This window comes from Oratosquilla oratoria, chromosome 31, assembly GCF_046742065.1.
Source record: "Oratosquilla oratoria isolate Oo_2021 chromosome 31, ASM4674206v1, whole genome shotgun sequence".
NCBI lineage: Eukaryota > Metazoa > Arthropoda > Malacostraca > Stomatopoda > Squillidae > Oratosquilla > Oratosquilla oratoria.
This window is the reverse complement of record NC_134807.1, coordinates 35,960,163-35,982,662: the sequence shown is the minus strand read 5'-3', so window position 1 is coordinate 35,982,662 and position 22,500 is coordinate 35,960,163. Positions and strand designations below refer to the sequence as shown.

General features: G+C 40.9%; 1 protein-coding gene across 2 annotated transcripts in view; it reads right to left on the bottom strand.

Moving 5' to 3' along the window:
• Positions 1 to 69: 69 nt before the first annotated feature.
• The window catches only part of LOC143041519 (uncharacterized), a 147,999-nt gene continuing 125,568 nt past the window's right edge, over positions 70 to 22,500 (bottom strand). For both annotated transcript variants that reach the window (XM_076213485.1, XM_076213486.1), the window contains exons 32-41: positions 16,771 to 16,888; positions 13,129 to 13,226; positions 10,258 to 10,380; positions 8,680 to 8,804; positions 7,839 to 8,589; positions 3,237 to 3,477; positions 2,557 to 3,144; positions 1,525 to 1,655; positions 1,020 to 1,160; positions 70 to 436 (exon numbers count right to left, since the gene is read on the bottom strand). In XM_076213485.1, the coding sequence (XP_076069600.1) occupies positions 212 to 436; positions 1,020 to 1,160; positions 1,525 to 1,655; positions 2,557 to 3,144; positions 3,237 to 3,477; positions 7,839 to 8,589; positions 8,680 to 8,804; positions 10,258 to 10,380; positions 13,129 to 13,226; positions 16,771 to 16,888 (2,541 nt within the window). In that variant the 3' untranslated portion in view covers positions 70 to 211. The remainder of the gene's footprint in view (positions 437 to 1,019; positions 1,161 to 1,524; positions 1,656 to 2,556; positions 3,145 to 3,236; positions 3,478 to 7,838; positions 8,590 to 8,679; positions 8,805 to 10,257; positions 10,381 to 13,128; positions 13,227 to 16,770; positions 16,889 to 22,500) is intronic.

Here is a 22,500-nt window from a genome sequence, read left to right as displayed (position 1 = left end):
GCATAGATATTCTTTAGTATTTGTTTGACACTTAAAAAAGAAGATAGGTACCAAAATAATAATGAACTGTAATTTCACATTTCGTCCTTTATTACATCTGATAAATTTGAAAAATTATATGTATATATATATATATATATATATATATATATTTCAGCCGAGGTATGTTTAGTTTTATATGTAACATTTTTGCTCTCGTCTGTCACGGGAACTACGCTTGCGAGTGTAGTTCCTGTTCTTCACTTGATTCGTCGCTTTCATCACTCTCCGAAGTTTCATCAAATTTTGAAGAGTTTCGATTCCATTTGGGTGGGAAAGTGACTCCAACATCTCCAAAGCCTTTTTCGAAATCTTGCTTGATTTTTTCGAGAATCGAAGTCTGCTTGTCTACCTCCTGATCGCCGACCATCCGATCGTCAAGCATTTCTGCTCCTTCCTGGAAAACGAGAGAGAAAATAAGAAAGATCCTGACAAATACCAATCTGGTTGAAGATTTGGTAAACGACATATTGTTTAGATAAGGAATGGTAGAATTATGCTCATGATAACACAAAATAAATTTCCATGCTCGAGTATCTCATTTGATACTCGCTGGCCGAGCGGGTTAGACCGCAGCTACTTGCTTCGGAGGTCGGGGTGACGGTAGTTAGAGCCCAACCTCCAACGAGTTGGACCAGGGATATTGTTCATTAAATTAGTTGAAATGGCATTTGCAAACAAAAATGGTCAAAGTAGACACCATTTAAGGATGAAACCTTTATTAAAAGTACAACGTTTTGCTTGTTGAAGTCTTTTCAAGTACATGATGTACTTGGAAATGCTTCAAGAAGCGAAACGTTAGAGACTTTTAATGAAGGTTTCATTTTCATATGGTGTCTACTCTTATCATTAAAATCCACGCTACAATGTTCTCCGTAAGGGGCACCGTCCTAGCCTCCTGATAGGGGGAGTTTCGAGACATTAAACAGAATCATTATATCTCATAAGAAGGAACTGGAGGCCCGTGGTAGTCAGCTTACCCGTGAGCACTCTGAGCATACGATATCCGTCGATCCCGACTCGTCCACCTGGCATTGACAAACTTTGCAGTCTTTCCCTTCTACCACTTTGTCCTTGGCAACACGCGAAGCCACAACTCTCATCAACTTCTTCACTAGAAGCTGCAGCACATATACATTATAGAAGGAATCGTTAGTAACAACGATGAAAAAAAAAAAAAAAATCAGGTCCGGCCATCGCAAACTTTGAACTCTAGTCCTGAGCGTGAGTCCCTAGCGTTACCACATTATCAACCAACGATCAAAGTGGCGGAATGTTAACGCATGGGATCCTTGCTTAGAGGTACCAGAGTTCAGAGCTCGCGAAACCAAGGCCTGGTTGTTTGGCATATGTACATGACACACATACGCACACACACATATTTATATTTAAGGGAGGTCATGGTAGCCCAGTATTACTTCTGAGGCTGTGTTCCGATAAATTTCAGTAAAGTACTACAACACCTTACATAGACGGAGAACTTACCGCTTTATTCGGAACCCATTTGAGAGAACTGTAAACGGAACCATTTGATTCGAGGGCACCCAACACACACATATCCTCGTCTAATGTCATCGCTGCGCGGATATTCTCATCTCCATTAAACTTGACGTAATCTTAAAGAAAGAAGATGAGGTGAATTCGTTTCCGTGTGCATATAATAAACGTGTAAAATGCATGCACGCACATATGCTAGAAGAAAAAAGAGCGGAGAGAGATATCATCAACCTATGTAAATACATCAGTGGGAAGAACAGGAGGCAGATTCTGAAACTACAGATACTCGTACAGGGAGAAAAATGGGAAGAAGTTCAGCCTTTCAAATACTGTATAACATTGGAAGGGTGGAATGAATTTCCAACAAAATCGATAGAAGCCCAAACTACAAAAACTTTTAAGGACAATTACGATGACTGTATGAGACAAAAGGGAATGGTAAATAGAAAAATAATCTGCTTAGGGAAAGGGATCAGAAAAATCACCGAATTAAAAAATAGAGGTGCAGGGCGTATTAAGTCTAATCAATCTCATATATTACAATTCAGCATTTTTTTTTCCATCTGCATGGCATAGTAGTCTAAACGCATAGAAATGATCACAGGTTTCTTAAAATTAGTACAGGTCATTTGTTGTATTCTTTTTAGACGGAGCTGCCTAGTGTAGACCTTATGGTCTCTTGCAGTCTCTTTCATTCTTATGTTCTTATAGATTCCCTGCAACTCACACAGCTTTCTTATTCCATTGTAACTTTCACGTCGCTACCACAATCAGACAGACAGACAGACAGACAGACAGACAGACAGACAGACAGACAGACAGACAGACAGACAGACAGACAGACAGACAGACAGACAGACAGACAGACAGACAGACTATAGAAAGACATACAGACAGAAAAACAGACAAATAAACAAACAGACAAACAGACAGATAAACATACAGACAAACAGATAGACAGATGGGTAGACAGGCAGACGGACAGACAGATAGAAGAAAAGAGAACCGAAGTCAGCTAACCTTTCACAGTGTATGCCGCTCTGTTGTCAAAGCCCAAGACCTTGGCAGCAATGGCCTTGCTCTTCTTCGGCGTCGGGGCCTCCACTTCAAAGCGAGCCTTCGTGATGAGATGCAAGGTGATGCCCTGGTCCTTGAGGAAGTCTCGGAACTGTCCCGGGTCGGAGGTCTGGCACGGGGAGCAAGAGATGGCTATGACACTGTGGGAAGCTCCTTCCCTCCATGGGAGCTCAGATGCGAGATGGATCGCCGCTAGTCTCCCTTCCACCGACGCTCGGAATTTGTAGTTGATCGTCTTGACGAGGTCCTTAATGGCGTCAGGAGTATGGAAGACTTCGCCTTCCACCTGGGTCGGTGCCGGTTGGCTTTCCTTGTGGAAAGGTACATATGCGAACCTTACATCCGTCTTTCCTTCTTTCTTCAGTCCCTTTTCCAGGGCAGTGATGAGCCCCACTATATCGCGGTCAGTATTGCACTTGGCTGTCTCAAGTAGGATGGCTATGTCGGCTTTATTTTTGGATGTCGCAGCTGCCTCCACCTTCTCCTTCCAGCCGACCTTGACACTCTCACCCGATGACGTCACGCAACGTTCTGAAATGATAAGAGTCATTGCAAGTATTATCATGCACAGTTCCGCATGGAGGCAGAGTTATCCTTCCAATGGGAAACGGGCCAGGACTTACTGCACTCCTGCAGCTGCGGCACCATGATACCCTGCGTGAAGCACTGCACGCTGTAGCCTTTGGCAGCGGCGCAAACGCTCTTCTCTTCTTCATACCCAAGAGTAGTTCGACTCATGTCATTGACACACCTCCAGAAATAAGGAATGGGATTAACAGAGGAGAAGCATTCTTTCAGAGGACTGAACTTAGAAAGGAAGATCTTGTCGCAGTTTTCATCTGCAGAACCATCTTCGAATCGATCCTGAAAAAATGAGGGGCAGTGAGTGCTGCATTTTAAGAAGTTTAACACATATATGAAAATTGATGCTCAAGAAACAGAGCAGACTTGATATAGATAACATGAAGCATCTGTCTCTGTCTCCCCCCTCTCTTTCTCTTTCTCTGTCACACACACACACACACACACACACACACACACACACACACACACACACACACACACACACACACACACACACACACACACACACACACACACACACACACACACACACACACACACACACACACACACACACACACACACACACACACACACACACACACACACACACACACACACACACTTCAACGAACGGACGGCTTAGAAGACGTTCTGAAGGAAATTGGAGTTTTGTGGATCCCAACGCAAAGAGAAGTGCCTATTGTATTTACAGGGTGGGGAAATTGCTCGTGGGGTAGTAGGAAAGTAGGGAAAGAGGAGAAGGGGAGGGATTGCTGAGGGAAATGGAAGGAAATGAGGAAGGAGTAGACCTGGCCCAGGCAGACAGGCGAAAGGTAAACAAACGGCCCCCCGATCAGCTGAGCGACGATGAAATGTCTAATAAAAATGTAAAGATTAGAAGTATAGATAAGAGCAATACAGTAGAAAGTGATGAGAATATTTTCCAGGGATTTAAAGAGGGTGGGGGGGGGAGGCACAAACCCCCCCCCCCCCCCCCCCCCCCCCCCCCCCCCGACTGACAAGACTAGAAGAGAAGGTCGATAAGATGATCGAGGACTTGGAGCGTAGGTTCGGTCATGTTAACAACATTCTACAAAGGGTTGAAAAATTGGAAGAACTAGAGAAGGTGAAAAAAACTTAACTGATGAAATAGAAAACCTGAAAAGACAGTTAAAAGAAGTAAAGGTGGAGAATGAGGAATTGAAGAGGAACAGTAAAGAAAACAGAGAGGGATGGAAGTCGATAAAAGAAAACAGTAAAGTTGCATTTACTGATATAATTAAACAGCAAATGAGAGAACAAACTGAAGACTCAGTTATTAAAGTGATGAGACAGAAGGAGAATATAGTAAGAGACTTAGCTGACAAAAAGAAATGTATAATTATATTAGGAATGGAAGAGAAACATAATCCAGATAGAACCTCAAGAACCAACGAGGAAAATGAAAAAGTAAGCAGTTTACTAAAATTAGTTCAGGAAGATGAACCAGAAATTATGAAGGAAATTGAGGAAAAATTCAGGCTCGGAAAGTATAGTACAGATAAGACCAGACCAATTAAGATTAAATTCAGGTCACAAACGACGGCAGAGAATATCTTATCCAAAACAGGGAAACTAGCAACAAGTGAACAATATAAAAAGGTATGGATAAAAAGGGAAATGAATAAAGAGGAAAGAGAGGAAGAAAAGCAGAAAGACTTGAAGCTAAGAAAAAAAAAAACGAGAGCAGAACGGAGTCAGAGAAAGTGAGATTCTATTGGAGAGTAGTGAATATGAAACTAAGGCAGTTCGACATACAAGAGAAAAACAAAAGGGAAACAGAGAACACAATGGAAGTGACAGAAAACTAAGAGTGTCTTACACAAATATAGATGGATTAATAACAGGATTGAATGAGCTGAATGATTATTTGAAAGAAAAAGAACCGGACATAATGGGAATTGTAGAAACAAAATTAAAAGGCCCACTACCGCCCAACAGTGTAGGACATGATGCATATAATTATTGGATTAAAAACAGAGAGAAAAAGCAAGGGGGTGGAGTTATGTTCCTGAATAAGAAGAATATAAACGTGAAGGGTGTCATATATGGAAAGAATACAGTAGAGATGATTATGATAGAAGTGGAAGACAGAGATAAGAAGAGCAGAAAGTTTGTGATAAATTATGTGCCTCCGAAAACAGCCTCATGGGAGGAGAGTGAACATAAAAGCATGTTAGAGGACACAAAGATAACATTAAATAAAATAATGGAAGATGGATGAAGAATAGTTATAATGGGCGACTTTAATTGCAAAGAAATCTGCTGGGAAGAAATGACAGTAAAGGGTGGAGACGGCTCATGGGGAAACGCTCTACTTGAGATGATTACTGATCATACAATGACACAATGGATACAGGAGAACACCAGGTATAGAAATGAAGAAGAACCATCGAGACTAGACTTAATAATTACATCTGAACCTAGAATAGTGGACAAGATTGAATATAAAACACCAATAAGACAAAAGAGACAAAGCCTGGACCAGATGGAAAAAAGACAAAAGACCTGAAAAATGGAAAATATATACCGGTTATAGAAATGAATATGTACAGACGTGCAGAGAGGAAAAGAGAAAATATGAAAAAGATGTCATAGAAAAGTGTAAAGATCAACCAAAACTATTCTACAGATTTGTAAACAATAAACTAAAAAACAAACAAGACTTGGAGAAATTAAGACAAGAGGGAGTTGAATACACTGAGGAAATGGAAATGGCGGAAATTATGAACAAACATTTTAAATCAGTGTTTACAAGGGAGAACATACAACCTGAAGAGATTGAATTGAAAGAGAAAGTCCCCCCTATGGAAGAAATAGAAGTAACAAAGAATGAAAAATTGACACACTTGAGTAATCTTGATGTCAAAAAATTGCATGGACCAGATGATATAGCAAACTTGATACTGAAAGAATGCAGGAATGAACTGGCAGACAAAATACATAGCATACTAAACAGTTCCTTGAAAGAAGGAAAAGTTCCAGAAGATTGGAAAAAAACAAATATAGTACCTATATATAAAAGAGGAAATAAAGAAGAACCTACAAACTATAGACCAGTCTTTCTAACAAGTACAATAGCAAAAATTTGTGAAAGAATTATCAAAAGTAGATGGGTAAAATATTTAGAAAAAAACAGTGTTAAATCCAAGGCAATTTGGATTCAGACAAGGACGATCATGCGTCACCAATTTAATATGTTTCTATTCAAGGCTAATAGATATAATACAAGAAAGAGATGGATGGGCGAACTGTGCATTTCTAGACCTAAAGAAAGCTTTTGACAAAGTACCACATAAGAAGTTGCTTAAGAAATTAGAAACTGAAGGGGGAATACAGGGAAAACTACTAAATTGGATGGAAGACTTTTTGCAAGAAAGAAAAATGAGAGTAGTGATAAGAAACCAGCACTCAAAATGGGATGAAGTAATAAGCGGTGTTCCGCAGGGAACAGTTCTGGCCCCAATAATGTTTGCTATATATATTAACGATATGGATGAAGGAATTGAAAGTTATATGAGCTTCTTTGCAGATGATGTAAAACTACTGAAAAGAGTGAAAACTGAAGAAGATTGTGAATCACTACAGAGAGATCTAAATATAGTACAGGAATGGAGTAGGAAGTGGGAGATGGAGTTCAATACAAAAAAGTGTAGTATAATGGAATTTGGAAAAAGCAAAAACAGAATAACAGGAGCATATAAATTGGGAGAAGAAGGAATAAAAAAAAGTAGAAAATGAGAAGGACCTGGGAGTCATTGTTATGAATAATATGTCACCTGAGAAACATATAAATAAGATTTTTGGAGAAACTTATAATTTAATAAGAACAATCAAAGTTGCATTTACATACCTGGATGAAGAAATGGTGAAGAAAATCCTAATCACCCTGATAAGACCAAGATTAGAATATGCAGCAACGATATGGTCACCAAGTACAAAAAAATGTATAAAAAAAACTTGAAAGAATACAAAGAGCAATTACAAAACTGGCACCAACACTCTCAAAACTATCATATGAAGAGAGACTAGAAAAACTTGAACTACAGACACTAGAGCAAAGAAGAGAGAGAGGAGATTTGATAGCTATTTACAGAATCATGAAAGGCATAGAAATTACTGATAGAGAGAATCTGATAAAATGGGATGACAGAAATACAAGAGGACACGGAAGTAAAATAAAAAAAGACAGCTATAGAAGAGACTTGAAAAAGAACAGCTTTCATCACAGAGTAATAAACAGTTGGAGCAAGTTAGATGAGAAAGTGGTGTGTGCAAAAACAATACATGAATTTAAAAATAGTTTAGATAAAATGAGATATGAAGACGGGATCCCACGAGCATAGCTCCCCTTCCCGTAAAATACAACTAGGTAAATACAACTAGGTAAACACACACACACACACACACACACACACACACACACACACACACACACACACACACACACACACACACACACACACACACACACACACACACACACACACACATACACATACACACGCACGCACGCACGCACGCACGCACACACACACACACACACACACACACACACACACACACACACACACACACACACACACACACACACACACACACATATCCGCCGTTACTACCTGAATTGCGTAGTTTGCCGAGTAGCAGGGCTTGTCATTGACTGCCCATAGAGAAGAGAAGTGCCTGATGGTGTAGGTGTCCGTCAGTCCTGGTCCTTGCAGGTCATCACTCGGTTCGTTATTGAAATTGCCCAATAGTCCTGCTAACCTCCCAAAGAATTTTCCGCTCACCGTCACACTGCATCCCCTTGTCGCAGGCCAACATGACACGAGCACGGCCTTGTCGTAGGCCATGTGCACACCAGCGCTGGTTCGCTTAACCATGTGGATGCCTTCTGAGTCATATGGAATCTCCGTTTCGTTATCGTTGACGAAAAGACGGCCATCAACGGTGAGTCTCATCAGCTTTCCTGGTGTTCTAAGTGCAACGGACTCGAGGTTGACGACTCCCTGTTCACTTTGATAATGCCCGATCACATCGAAGCTCTTCTCATGGAAATCCCTTGTCAAGAGGTACGAGCATGTTCCCAAGAATTCAAACTGGCGCTGGTCGAAGGTGGTCACCTGCTGTCCTATAATGGACGCAGTGGCGATGAAGGGAGGAACCCAGGATCCAGAACTCCCAACGGCGATCCAGCCCCCTTCCATTTCCTGCAGCGTTAAGGCAAGTGCTCTTCTCACGCGTTCTTCACTCCTAAGGCTGGCAATGTTCTCCAGGCTGCTCCACTCCGGTGGTTGGGTGAAGCTGACCCAAGGCAAGGGCAGGTATTGAACATAGTTCAGGAGGATGCCCTTCTCAGGGGCGAAGATCCTGATTGAGAAAAAATTATGATGGTTACAGAGTTGTTGAGATATATAATGAATGGACAAATTTAACTAATCAATTTGTCTCCATACTCACCCCTCGTTCAGAGATAATCCAAAAATTTCTTGATCGAACAAGTTGTTGAAGAAACTGTCCAGGTCGATTAGCATCTGCAAGCAAATCTCGCGCTCAGCTTTCGTGTCCACCCACAACTCTGCCAGCTGTACCAGAAATTTAGCTTTGGTCAATATTTCCATCCCCAAATTCAAAACAAAGGAATCTGATAACAAGTTATGCAGTAAAATGAAGGAACACGTAAAAATGAATCCACTGCGTATATATCTGATTAAAAATATTGAAAATCCCATGTTGCTTAAAACATTTTCATGCTGAAAAAGGAATGAATTCTTAAAGGACACACTTTATATCTGAGCCTCAACAGTCGAAATGAGGATCTGCAGAAATGAAAACTAAATTTCAAATTACCAGTGTGAATCCATAAGATCGAGAATGCAAATTGTATTCATGCAAGACATGAAATTCTGCCACAATAAGAGACTAAACATGTAAATACATTTTGCCCTTCAACATCAATTAATTTATAATTAATGCTTCGGCCAGTCTGTGGGCACCTGTCATTCAAGGATCCCTCATCTTGAAGAATATCTGAGATTATTTACATCTGTTTGAATTTCCCCTTTTTCTTTCTCGTTCTTTTTCTCATAAACCCTCTTCACTTGCAAATTAAGACACAGAAAGTTTCTATAGGGATTCTACGACCAGTTTGGGAGGGTACTAAATGTTGTCTATTTCATGATATTCCTTAACACAAAAATAATTTAATTTACCTTACTTTAGAGCGATTACTGATCTGGCATGGTAAGGCATATTTCAGTCCACTGATGTGGTATACACCATGGATGTATGTGTCCGGTTTGTCGTGGTGAAATACAACCTACATCTTTATGTAATTTTATGGTCAAAGCATATCTTGACTTACGGATTTCATATTCTCTCTTCCTTTTCATACACCATATTTTCCGAGATGACAACCCACATTTTCAACATTTTCGTTTTGTTTTATGACTTATGATTTTATTCTAGTAGGCAAATTGTTATACCTTTTTTTTCCCAAATTAACGTGGACAAGCTCCAATTCGATGTTCCCCCACCCATTAGAGCCAGTCTCGTTATGATCGTGTTCACTTGTTGTATAACTGAATTATATTCCAGTTTTTTTGTACAGAACTTTCATTTACCCTGTAAATCAACTCGATCTATGTATTAGAGACGAACTGATTAATTTGTTGTGGTTCTGCAAAGAAACACATCTGAAATAGTCGTACATGGTAATCCAAAAATTATGTCAGGTCTTCTGTAATCATTCAGTTACTGGCATATACTACACAACACAATATACTATAGCTATTTTCACGGGAGAAATAATATGAAAAATGAGAAATCATTTTAAACTCACTCGGTGAAAGTCAACTACGCCATTCTACCTTGAATACTGAAAAATAGTTTAAACTGGATATTAACCAATTAATGATCACTTTTAATACTAACTTGTAGACAATTGTAGAACAAAAAGGAATGCATTGGAAAGCACAATTTGGAAAGTTATCCCGATAACTACTGCTGCAAAAAGGAATAAAAAATCGTGTAACTCACTCTGTTGATGGTGCTACCCGATACAGCACTAATGTAGTCCACGACAGGGTGACCTCGCAACTTTGGCCCGGCTTTCAGCATGACAAAAATGTTGTCCAGCACCAATTGACCCCAATAATGCAACTGGGAGACAAAGAAATACGGAACAAGAGTTTAGAGGATGATAGACAGCAGGCACTCATAGAGTTTGGGTTTGTAGTAGAAGTAATTGGAAATAAATTTAATAAGGCAAAAAATAAGGTTCTGAAAGTAATTTCTTATATAAAGATTAGGCACACTTTTAACCCATCAGCTACAAATACTTGCAGAGCCTAAGTGTTCTAAAATACTTTAACCCCCCCCTAAAAAAATCATATCTATATATTATGCCGACAAAAAATCTTTCAGATAGATATGCTCATACAAAAAGAAGTAGAGTGACGCTTTTCCATTAATTTAATTAGTACCATTTCTTCTGTCTTTTTAGTTCTTATGATGATGGGAAGGTGAGGACCATACACCAGATGGAAAGTAACTATGACCAAAGTCATCATCTTTATCCTATGCCCATGACTGTTGGGTAGGTATTAATTACCGTTAGGAATCGGAAAGCAGTGTGGGGTTTGTACAAACCACACCGCATTGGTCGCGTGGTACACAGCAGAAAGGACACAATCTGACACGCATACCTGTCCAGTCAGCTTGATCTGGTGTTGAACCATCCCAATGCAATTATTAATAATTATACACTTACGTGGGCTTACCCACATAGTATACATATATACGGCTTCGGGCCACATGTAAAATCAGTTCAGTTCTGATCCACCCAAATAAAGGACGAGAGCTCTCACTAACCTACTTTTCCTCTTACCTTCGTAGCTTCCACCCCATCCCACCCCACCCCCCGCTACAGGTTGATATTCACGATTAGGAGGATGAGAGACCTACGCGCCTCCGATAACGCCATCAAAGTCAGAACTGAATAAAATGAAGCACAAGAGGAGAGCAGAAGTGATTCTTTTATTATTCTAAAGGGAAATGAAAATAATATGGAAGATAGTTAAAAAAATGCAAAATAGAGGCTCTCTTAGGGAGGAGAGGGTAAAAGGAAAATATGGAGAGTTGTTAATGGAAGAGAAGGCTGCGAAAAGAGGGGCAGAGCATGTCAGAGATGTTGAATATAAAAGCATGCATGAGGGTTTAGTTGTGGCGGTGGAAGATGCTTGGAGAATGACTGATAGATGAGAAGAATGATAAGACTATTACAAAAGAGAAGGCACAAGTAGCATAAAAAATAATGACGCACCTAGGCTGAGTGGATGTCATGTGAAATGACTGAGAAATAGGGATAGTAGTAATGGTGATGTGTGTGTTAGGGTAGTATAACTCTTGATACAAAATTCCATTCATTGCTAAACGTATCTTTGTAGACAGAAAACTACAAAAGTGAATCATCCCTGCACGCAAAAAAAGCCTAGATTTCGAAGAAATGTGGACATGGTATTATGAAGACGTTTCTGGTAATTATGATTTTGATCAAATCAACGAGTTTCTTGAATCTGGTTTTTGCACTGGTTGTTAATTTTTTCATAAAAAAAAAACTTTTGGTTTTTCAGTCCACTACCTTGGCTTAGAGCATTTATTAAGTGCGGCAGAACATTCCAAGATAGTTTGGAGCTTGCATATCATGTTATCTACCTGTTAGTTTAAAAAATGCACATTGGAGTAAGACTGGTCTGTACATGTGCAATAGATGAATAAATAAATAGATAAATAAATAAATAAATAAATAAATAAATAAATAAATAAATAAATAAATAAATAAATAAATAAATAAATAAATAAATAAATAAATAAATGAATAAATAAATAAATAAATAAATAAGTAAATAAATAAATAAAAGATAAACATCGGTCAAGCATGGGTGTGATAAAGGCTATATATGTTCTATGCCACATAATCAATAGGGTGTTTCTGTCTGACATAAGCAGCGAGGCCTAGGCTGGATCCTGACGAGTGTTATAATCTGTACGCTTCAAGAAGTCCGTTCAGGGTGTAGCATGCGTCATTGCCAAATCAACCTTAGTAGATGACCCTCTCTTACTTTCCATCTACATGCTATCTTAAATTGTTGTTTTTATATTCCATGTCTAGTAAAGGAAGCTATATAGTACAATGAGTATAATTTTTTCAGGATTATAAGAACGATTATCCACCCCAGCACATCTGTCTCATCTGCGACACCTCGACGTGGCAACATGGAGGGGGAAAAGTGTTACCACGTGTCATAGAATTTATTAGGATCGTTGTCGTAATCCTAAAAAGTGATACTTTTTTGTACTATACAGTTTCCTTTAGTACATACAGAATAATAAAGAAATCAAATAGTACATAGATGAAATTAAGGGGGAGAGAGGCATGGACTAAGGTTGATTTGGCAAAATGGCTACTAGCAAGTCATGACGTATGCCACACCCTGAACGGACTCACTCGAGTGCACAGACTATAGTGATTGCCGTTTGCCCTGGGTGGACAGATACGTATTAGGAAAAGGCGATGGTCCTGGTTGCAGTTAAGTGCTTCCTGGCTTTAACTCTTTACCATTAGTAATGACACATATTGATATCTTCTTGGTCCATAGGAGCTTTATGCAATAGACATTCGCTTATAATGTTTTTAGCTAATGGTGACAATATCAGGTTAACACCAGTGATCACAGAAACATTTTATGGCCTCTGGTTGATGGTGAAAGTACAGGAGAAACTATATTTGACAGTGATGAGAATATTGGCATACCACTGACGTGATGAATGCGGAATTCATCTTCACCTTTCTCTAGTAATGATAACCTCAGAAGGAATGTGAACACAAACAACAGGGAGAAGCCTCACCTTTACGGCGGCATATCCGAAGTCAGTGTTCCAGGGATGGAGGAAGAATTCCCTGATCTGTGAATTTTCGAAAGATGTCATCATCTCCCTGGTCCCCTCTGTCAAAGAACAAGTAAAGTCAAAGTTGGCGACCTGATAGACCTTAATATTTAGTTAAACCTTAAGACAATGCACACGTAGAAGAACACAAGTGATATCTAATTATAAGACTCTAAGAGAGACACCTTGAAGAGGCAATGATATTTAAATCTTATAAAGAAACAACGTCAGAAGATCGAAGTCATATTTCTGTAGAATGTATCTTATCATCACCGGAATTTTTATGGCTTTATCAAATCCGTTTTGCCACTGGATGAAGATAGGTGGAGACAAGAGAGTAGAAAATCAAACTTCAATTGTTGTTTATTTTGCATATGTTCTACTTTATGTGATGATACAAAAATTATATTGAAAATATCAAGTTAGAACAACTTCTCTGTAGAGATAATAGTACAAGTATATCTATACATAGATAATTCAATTAAAAAATAAAAATAAAATATTGTCGAATTCTTGACCTCTTCAATACGAGTCAAATTCTCGCGGGGCAGCATCATCTGAGTGATGTACGATGATTCGACGAGGCACCACAATACTTGCGTTATAGAATATAAAGTTAAAGCTGTATTACTTGTTCTCTTTCACTTTGAATATTAATGATGACGATATGGTTAGTCACAAACTCCTCCCATCGGAGGGCTAGGAAGGTACCCCTTACAGAGGATTTTGTAGCGTGGAATTTAATGAACAACGACCTTAGTTCAACTTCGCCAGTAACGGGATTCGGACCGCCATCCCCTCGACCTTCGCCGTATGTAACGACGCCCTAACCCGATGGAAAACATGATCAACCCAGTTCACAAAATATAAGGGACATTCAGCTACAACTACAGAATAAATATAATCAAAACGCCAACGCCGAAATCCTCATATACCTACTTGCGCCTCATGACGCCTATGTAGGCGTCATCGTATGGAAGGGGTTAAGCACCGGTTTGGTTAAACCATCAATTTGCAGAACTGGCGAGCATATTGGAAATAGCATAATAAGAGTCTGATGATTTGTTAATGCTTTCTCTTTGTCCTGCAGCTTGAAAAGGCAAAATATAACTTTATCAGTTCTTTTCATACAATAAAATTTTGAATTTTTGGTGATTTCAGTGTTGGAAACAGCCATTTTCTAAAGTGGCTACCGTTCTGAAAATGTCCCATAGTGCAAATGTCTACCCAAAATAATTTTGACATTTTATGTTCATAAATTGCAAAAACACTGAAAAACTCTGCACATAATTTTTTTTGCAACTGTTTAGGTTAGATCCAGGACTATTTAGGTCAAAGTCATTATCTAATAAAAAGCAGACACAAAGGAGATGGGAGTTGATCTTTGGAAAAAACTTTCGGGTATGGAAAAAATCATATTGATTAAACATAAATGTTTTGACCACTATACCTGTGATCACTTGTATACACAGTCGTCTGTTAACAAACGGTTATCTTTATCATGCTTTATATCCATAGAGTTTGATAACACAATAGTACCCATCCCTAAGTCTGTATAGGAAGTGTGGACTATACGTGGCAGTTCATCATAGGTGGCACTAATGTAATTTATAAAGGAACACATTATTGAAAAGAAAACACACCAAATTCTCCATATATACTTACTCGTATATGTTCATGCATGCTTGTGTGTGTATATATGTATGTATGGCTATGTATGTATGTGTGTATGTGTGTGTGTGTGTGTGTGTGTGTGTGTGTGTGTGTGTGTGTGTGTGTGTGTGTGTGTGTGTGTGTGTGTGTATGTGTGTGTGTGTGTGTGATTTACCATGGTCTTGGATTACGTGTTGGACTCGTGACCGACCTATGAGTAATGATGTGACCTTACACATACACATATGCACAACTTACTGCCCACAAGAGTTGGAATAAAGGCTTGCAGCATATCGATACTGTAATCATTTCAGCACTGGGTGGGTTTCGAACTCGGACAGCTGGAATAACGGTTGCGAACGCTACCACTGCGCCGTCGAGTCGTGTGTGTGTGTGTGTGTGTGTGTGTGTGTGTGTGTGTGTGTGTGTGTGTGTGTGTGTGTGTGTGTGTGTGTGTGTGTGTGTGTGTGTGTGTGTGTGTGTGTCTGTGTATGTGTGCGTGTGTGTGTGTGTGTGTGTGTGTGTGTGTGTGTGTGTGTTTATGTGTGTGTGTGTGTGTGTGTGTGTGTGTGTGTGTGTGTGTGTGTGTGTGTGTGTGTGTGTGTGTGTGTGTGTGTGTGCGTGTGTGTGTGTGTGTGTGTGTGTGTGTGTGTGTGTGTCTGTGTGTGTGTGCGTGCGTGTGTGTGTGTGTGTGTGTGTGTGTGTGTGTGTGTGTGTGTGTGTGCGTGCGTGCGTGTGTGGGTGTGTGTTTCATCCGTTCTCGTATGGTGCGGAAGTATCTTAAGTGCCACTAATAATCTGTAAATAGCTATATGTTTTGTATTAGATTCGGCGCTTCTTGAGAGTAATAACGAGGATTGCCTGTAGCATATGTCCACCACCTACTACTGCTACTACTGCTCTCCTACCCTCTTGCAAATGGATGGTATGCTAAGCTGCCTGCTTCCCTATTCGCCACCTTAACAATGCTGAGAAATATGTCCATCCAGAAGTACGATACCTTTCTTCCTCTTCCACATACGTGCAGATGCAGTGGACTTATGGTGAGACTGCACAATGTAGTGAGTTCTCGCCTCGAACCCGGCAACAGCACGATGTGACAGATGGGTGAAACCGAAGACATGCCGAGGTTCCCATCGTACAGGCTGCGCGACACCTCGTATGTCAACAGCTTGCTGAACTTCTGTATTCAGTGTCCCATGGCAGACCCCTTTTATAGCTCATCGACAATTAGTTTTTGATGTTTGTAGATATTTGTCTGAAGGTGATCATTTGGATGTAATTCTTTTGTAACACTCGCACTTTGTCAGTTTATGGTTCGAAAATGTCCTGTGTGTCACTAGTACTCTGTAAATAGCTACATTTTTGTACAAGGTTTGACGCTCCTTGAGCGTGATAAATTTATTATTACAGATCCGTTCTCATCTCGCATGCCACGAGTCAGGTCGAATTCAAAGACTACCGGGATCTGCCATTTGCCCTACATGTCACTTCGCGCGGTTGTTTCAACTCCAACCCTTAAAGATGACATCTACGTACACTGAGCACATACAGCAAAGGTGACGACTTCGGTCGCATCTAAGTTCCTTCTAGCAGGAGCTTCTTGCCCTACAAAGGACTACCGACACCTTGAAATATTTGACTTTTGATTTCAAACGAGTGCAATAAGACAGTGTCCCATACAGAAGACTTTACAGCGTAGACTTTGATGAACCATGCCATTAATCCAATTCACTGGTGGCAGGGCTTGAACTACCGTCAACTCGACCGCCGCAAGAAGCGACGCTTGAAAACGCTCGGCCAGCGGAATATGAGAACGGAAAATAAGATTTTTGTGGATCGGTAGACGCAGCTCACAGAATTCCCATTAGTGAACTTACGTGTGCATGAATTCTTTCCAGGGAAGTTTATCCCTATTATTCAACGAGGGACTTACGTGCACATACTTACCCAATATGAGTATGTAAGGCCATTCAAAGAATTCTTGTAAATGTGTTGTCCCTGAGAAGTACGAAACGAATTCATCTGCCCTCACGAACTGCCACACCGCGTCTGTCTTCAGTGTTACCTGCAAATAGGATATTTTCTATTACTGGGCAAATGAATTTTCACTTTACACTTACCTACATTATCAACCATACGAAACACTGGTTATTGCATCTTTGAGGTACAATTAAAGTTGATTCACATACATTTTTGGTATACAGAATTGTATGAGGTGTGAGTTTTTTTGTATGGGCAAATTGGCTGGTAAATTATACATAAATTCAGGAAATCAAAACGCTCCTTTTATGTTGGCATTCATTTGAACAACAGAAGCTGAAATATCAGAAGGTAGAGCTGTTTATAAACCAATGTAAACTCAAAATTTGGGCTCATCTAATCGAGACCTAAATTTCATACCACGACAGGAACTTATATCGATTCACCCAGAGGTCTCAGTAATATTGTGCTAAGGTCTGCTAAAGTAAGACACTAGTCATCTCATCCAGCACACACACACACACACACACACACACACACACACACACACACACACACACACACACACACACACACACACACACACACACACACACACACACACACACACACACACACACACACACACACACACACACACACACACACACACACCGACTCGGTGGCACAGTTGGTAGAGCGCTGAACTGGGAAGTAGAAGTGCTCCCAGTACCCAGTTCGAATCCTGCCCAGGGCCGAAATTATTTCAGTATCGCTGTGCCTCGGGTCGTTACTCTGACTCTCGTGGGCGGGGAGTTGGGGGTGTGTGTGTGTGCAAGGCCATAGCATTACCCATAGATGGGATCTACGAGCTCTGAGCTCTCTTCCAGGAGGGAAATAGCTGTCCATCACGAGTCCAACATGTGATCCAAAGACCAAGCGAATACACACACACACACACACACACACACACACACACACACACACACACACACACACACACACACACACACACACACACACACATACACACACACACACACACACACACACACACACACACACACACACACACACACACACACACACACACACACACACACGCACACACGCACACACGCACACACACACACACACACACACGCACACACACACACACACACACACACACACACACACACACACACACACACACACACACACATATATATATATATATATATATATGTGTGTGTGTGTGTGTAGTATATATTAATCATTATAAGTTCTGTTAGCATTGTGTAAAATTGTACGAAATAAAAGTGATGCGTAATGGTATGTGTGTGTGTATGTATGTGCGTGTACCGAGTATGGAAGTTTCTCGAAGAAAGCATAATTGTCATTTCTGTTTACATAATTATCATTTCTATTTTTTTGTAAATGCAAAAGTTGAATGAATGGGAAATAGATTATTAATATTATTAAGTTTAAATAATTGTATTATATTTTGAGTGTATGTTATTTTCTGTGTGCAAGGAAATAATTGTAAATAAAATGAGTAAAAGAAACTGTCGGGCATTCCATGAGTGAAAGGGTGACGCGTTTTCACGCGCATCAGAAAGGATTGAGACGCTAGACCTAAGAGGTGTATTTGTGCTAGTGGACATTGGTGTTTCGATATTCTATATCTGTGCAATAAACACTGTGACTCCAACTTAAAGTGTTTTCAATTACCATTGTTGATCAAGCAATAAATGGTAGCAGCGAGGGATACGAACTCCGAAAATTAATTACAAGTGCATTTTCTCCCTCCCGCCCTACCCAACGGAAATGTGTTTCAACGAGTCCTACGTGGTTCAACGTATTTCAAACTTCTGACGCCGTTAAACTGCCTTGTATTTACGGCATGTACCGGCCTATGTGACCACTATTTTCTGCTACTCCAAGAAATCTCAGCCCCTACAAGACGACATTCGTGATCTGCTTTAGGGTCACCTCCGCCTCCACAACCACGTTCATCTGGAGTCAAGTGCAACACACATCGAAGCTATTTCCCTTCTCCACTAGCCCTCCTTCCATCTCGCCCTCCTTCGCTACCCGAATAACAGGATGTGCTGTCAATCAAACGCGTGGGATAGCTCATTATCCCATCGTACGCGTAGGTCGAGCCCGGCTTCTCCACCTCTTCCAATCCACCACCTCCTACGTGGATTGCCTGCTTCCGCTCCCGTATCATACGGCAGCGCCGACTTTCCGTCCACCTTACCCATCCACTATCTCCCATGTGGGTATCGGCGTGAAATCTCGTCCGCTCTTCCGTCCTCACGAAGTACGCTAAACGGGGAAACTCAACATCCCCAACCACTTCCGCCGTCTCAGCGAGCAGGAAGCATCCGGCCACCTCCCACCTCACCGGCATCCTTCGCTGAATCAACGTGTGTCCCTCTTCTCCGCTCTCCGCCAAACACCGCCAACTTACGCTACGGACATTCGGTTCAGTGAGCCCTTTCTTCATGAGTGACATTCTGTGAACTATCAATTTAATACTCGTGTAATACCCTTACATAATATTTATATAAAAGAACAGTGATAGCGTTTTTGGCTTTATTTATTTAATTGCATCATTATATTCCATGTTATATTGTAACTTCTCCCTGTACATTTACTAATTTCTTCCACTGTTTACAACCAAGAATTCTTCCCTTCAATACATTCTTCCCTTCTCTTATCTCCGTCTCTTCTGCCTACGGCTCAAGATTTCTTCTACTATTTCTAAGGTAAGTGGAAAACTCTTTGGCAGTATATAACATCACATGTGACAGAATTTACTCACTATCCTTTTCATAGTCCACTTTACCCCCCCTCCCTCCCCAAGGTTCCTACCTCCAATCCTCCCTCCCCAGAGTCACTACCTTCACTCCCTTCCTTCCCAGACTTCCTATCACCAATCCTTCCATCCCCAGAGTCACTACCTTCCCTCCCTTTATCTCCAGCATCCAAATCACCACCTTTGAGTCCTACCAACATGGCTTCTTCATCCATCTAAACTTCCATTCCACAACTAATGACTATCGTCCATGAAACTGTAGACGTTCCAAAGTTCAAGGGCATTAACATACCCACCACACATTTCTGGCAAATGTCGAAGCAGCTATTAATTAACGGTAGGAAATACTCTACAGATCAGGAGAAAATTGCTGTTCTCCACAGCTTTGATGACCTTTCTTCTAATGCTGGTGACCTAATTCAATCCGATGTGTTCATAGACTGCAATGATTATTAGATATATGTTGACATATTCAAACGTACGTTTGACCAACACAGTTCTCTCACTCCTCTTTATAACCTTGCCTTTCGACTCAACTCTCCCCCCTTATGTGAGAAAAGAAAAAGGAGCGAAACTTGCATCTGACCTTAAGACTGAACTAAAATCAAATCTTGCATCTTCAGACTGGGTTGACGGTGACAAAAAAATCTCCCTTAACAATGTTGCTTCCCTCATTTCATACTTTCGATTTCTTTCTTTTCTCCATCCGGAAACCTTAACCAAAATTCAATCCGTCCAATTCACTCCAGATATGACCTTAACGGATTTGGCTCATGAGGTTCATGATTCACCAAAGACACTGAATGACATTGTTGCCCAGCCAGTCCCTATCCCCAAACCTACATTATCTGTTGCCCATGTTTCCAGATCTTCCTCTCGTCATAAATCCACTTCTCGCACCAGATCCACCTCCCGTCCTAGACACAGATCATTCTCCCGTCACACTGTCATCTGCTACTTTTGTAAGAAACCAGGACACTATGCCAACCGTTGTGCTATTCGTCTTGCCACTCCTCCCGATAATCGATGTCCCGTTCATGGCACTTGCTATCATACTGCTGCTGACTGCCGTGTTTTGAACTCTACCCATTCTCATAAGACCTTCTCTTCCCGTCAGAATTCCCCTTCTTCTTCTCCTCAATGGCTATCTCCTTCTATTTCTCTCAGAACACCCCCTCCTAGCATGCATATCCCGTCCCCACCTCCCACCCCCATCTCCCTTCCCCTTTGTACTCTTTCTAACTCTAACAAATGGTCACATGCTCTTTCCATTCCTGCTACTGTACATAATATTCCTATATCACTCTGCATAGATACTGGATCCCCTGTCAATATCATATCTTCATCCACCTTCCGCAAACTCCGCTTTTCCTATAAGCGTGCAATATTCTTGGAACCTCCCGACTTACAACTTACTAACGTAGATGGTGTTCCATTTCCAGTTTTAGGTAAGATCCATCTTCCGATCAGTCTCCATCCTCAAAGTCAAGTTATTCAAATTTCCCTTTCTGTAGCTGATGTATAGTTTCCTGCATATGTGCTTCTGGGTCTACACACTGTGCAGCAATATGGAATTAGCGTCTACCCCCATTGTCATGGCATTGCTTATGGTCGTCATTTCATTCCTGCCCTACCATTGGTGACTACATCTCCACCACTTCCTGCAGTTCCCAGTTCTGAGAAATCCCCCTCCCCTAACAACAGCATGCTAGTTGTTTCAGTTCCCACTATTACTGCTCCTTCTACTTCCCCCCTGACCAGATTCAGGCAACTCAAACGGAGAGTACTTCCTCCCTGCCTCCTGTAGATCCCACTTTCCAGGCCACTGTACAGCCGTCGTCTGAACCTTCTCTTCAGAATTCACTCCCTCCTTCCAATGAACCTCCATTGATCAAGGCTTCCAGCCGTACGAAGCGAATACGTTCTTACTGCATGTCAAAATCTAGGAAACGGAATACCAAATGTCCTCCCCCTTCTCCAGAATTCTCTCCAACAGAACACCATTTCTCTCCTCCCTTAGATGAATTGGTAATTACCTCCTCTCCTTTTTCCGATGTGCTTTCCACAATGTGTCGTACTACTCATCCAGTGTTAACAAGAACCGTGACTCTTCCACCACATGAGTATTGCAAAGTGCAGCGTCGCATTTTCCGAGCTCAGGAATGCGATGTTCTCTGTATGCCAGAATCCACACGTGTCAAAGGCACATTACTGAATTCAGCCTTACGCACTACCTCCAAGAAAGGTAACACTTCTTTTCTAGTTGCCAAGGACACTAATGGTCCCCTCCACCTCAACCTTGGTACAAACTCATGTGATTTTCTAGTGTATCCTTCAAGAGTAACAGTCATCGATGACCACAATTCATCCTTGCCAGTTTGTACCATTAACTCCGATGTGCCTCATGCACACGTTCCTATTGATGCATTTCACTTCAACTCCCTTGACTTCCCCGATGTTCAACAGGGGAAGTCAGTGCCTTTTGCCATGTTATTTCCTTGCCAGGTGAATCCCTAGGTTTTACTGACCTTATTCACCACCACATTCACCTTCGTGATGGCTCCAAACCTTGCTACATTCTAGCTTATTGACTGCCACACAGTAAATGTAAAATTATGGACAAGCTCATTGCAGACATGTTTGCCCAGGATATTATTGAACATTTCTTTTTGGAATGGAATTTTCCCTTATTTGTTGTCCCAAAACCAGATGGTACTTTCCGTCCTGTTGTTGATTTTAGAGAACTCAACAAGATCACTGTTCCCGAAAGGACACCCATTACTGTATTGTAAGAAATCCTCCATTCTGTTGTTCAGAATAATACTGTCTTTTCAACTTTTGATCTAATGTCAGGCTGTTTCCTGATTCCTCTTACTCCGGAAAGCCGACCCCTAACATTCTCTACCCCTTCT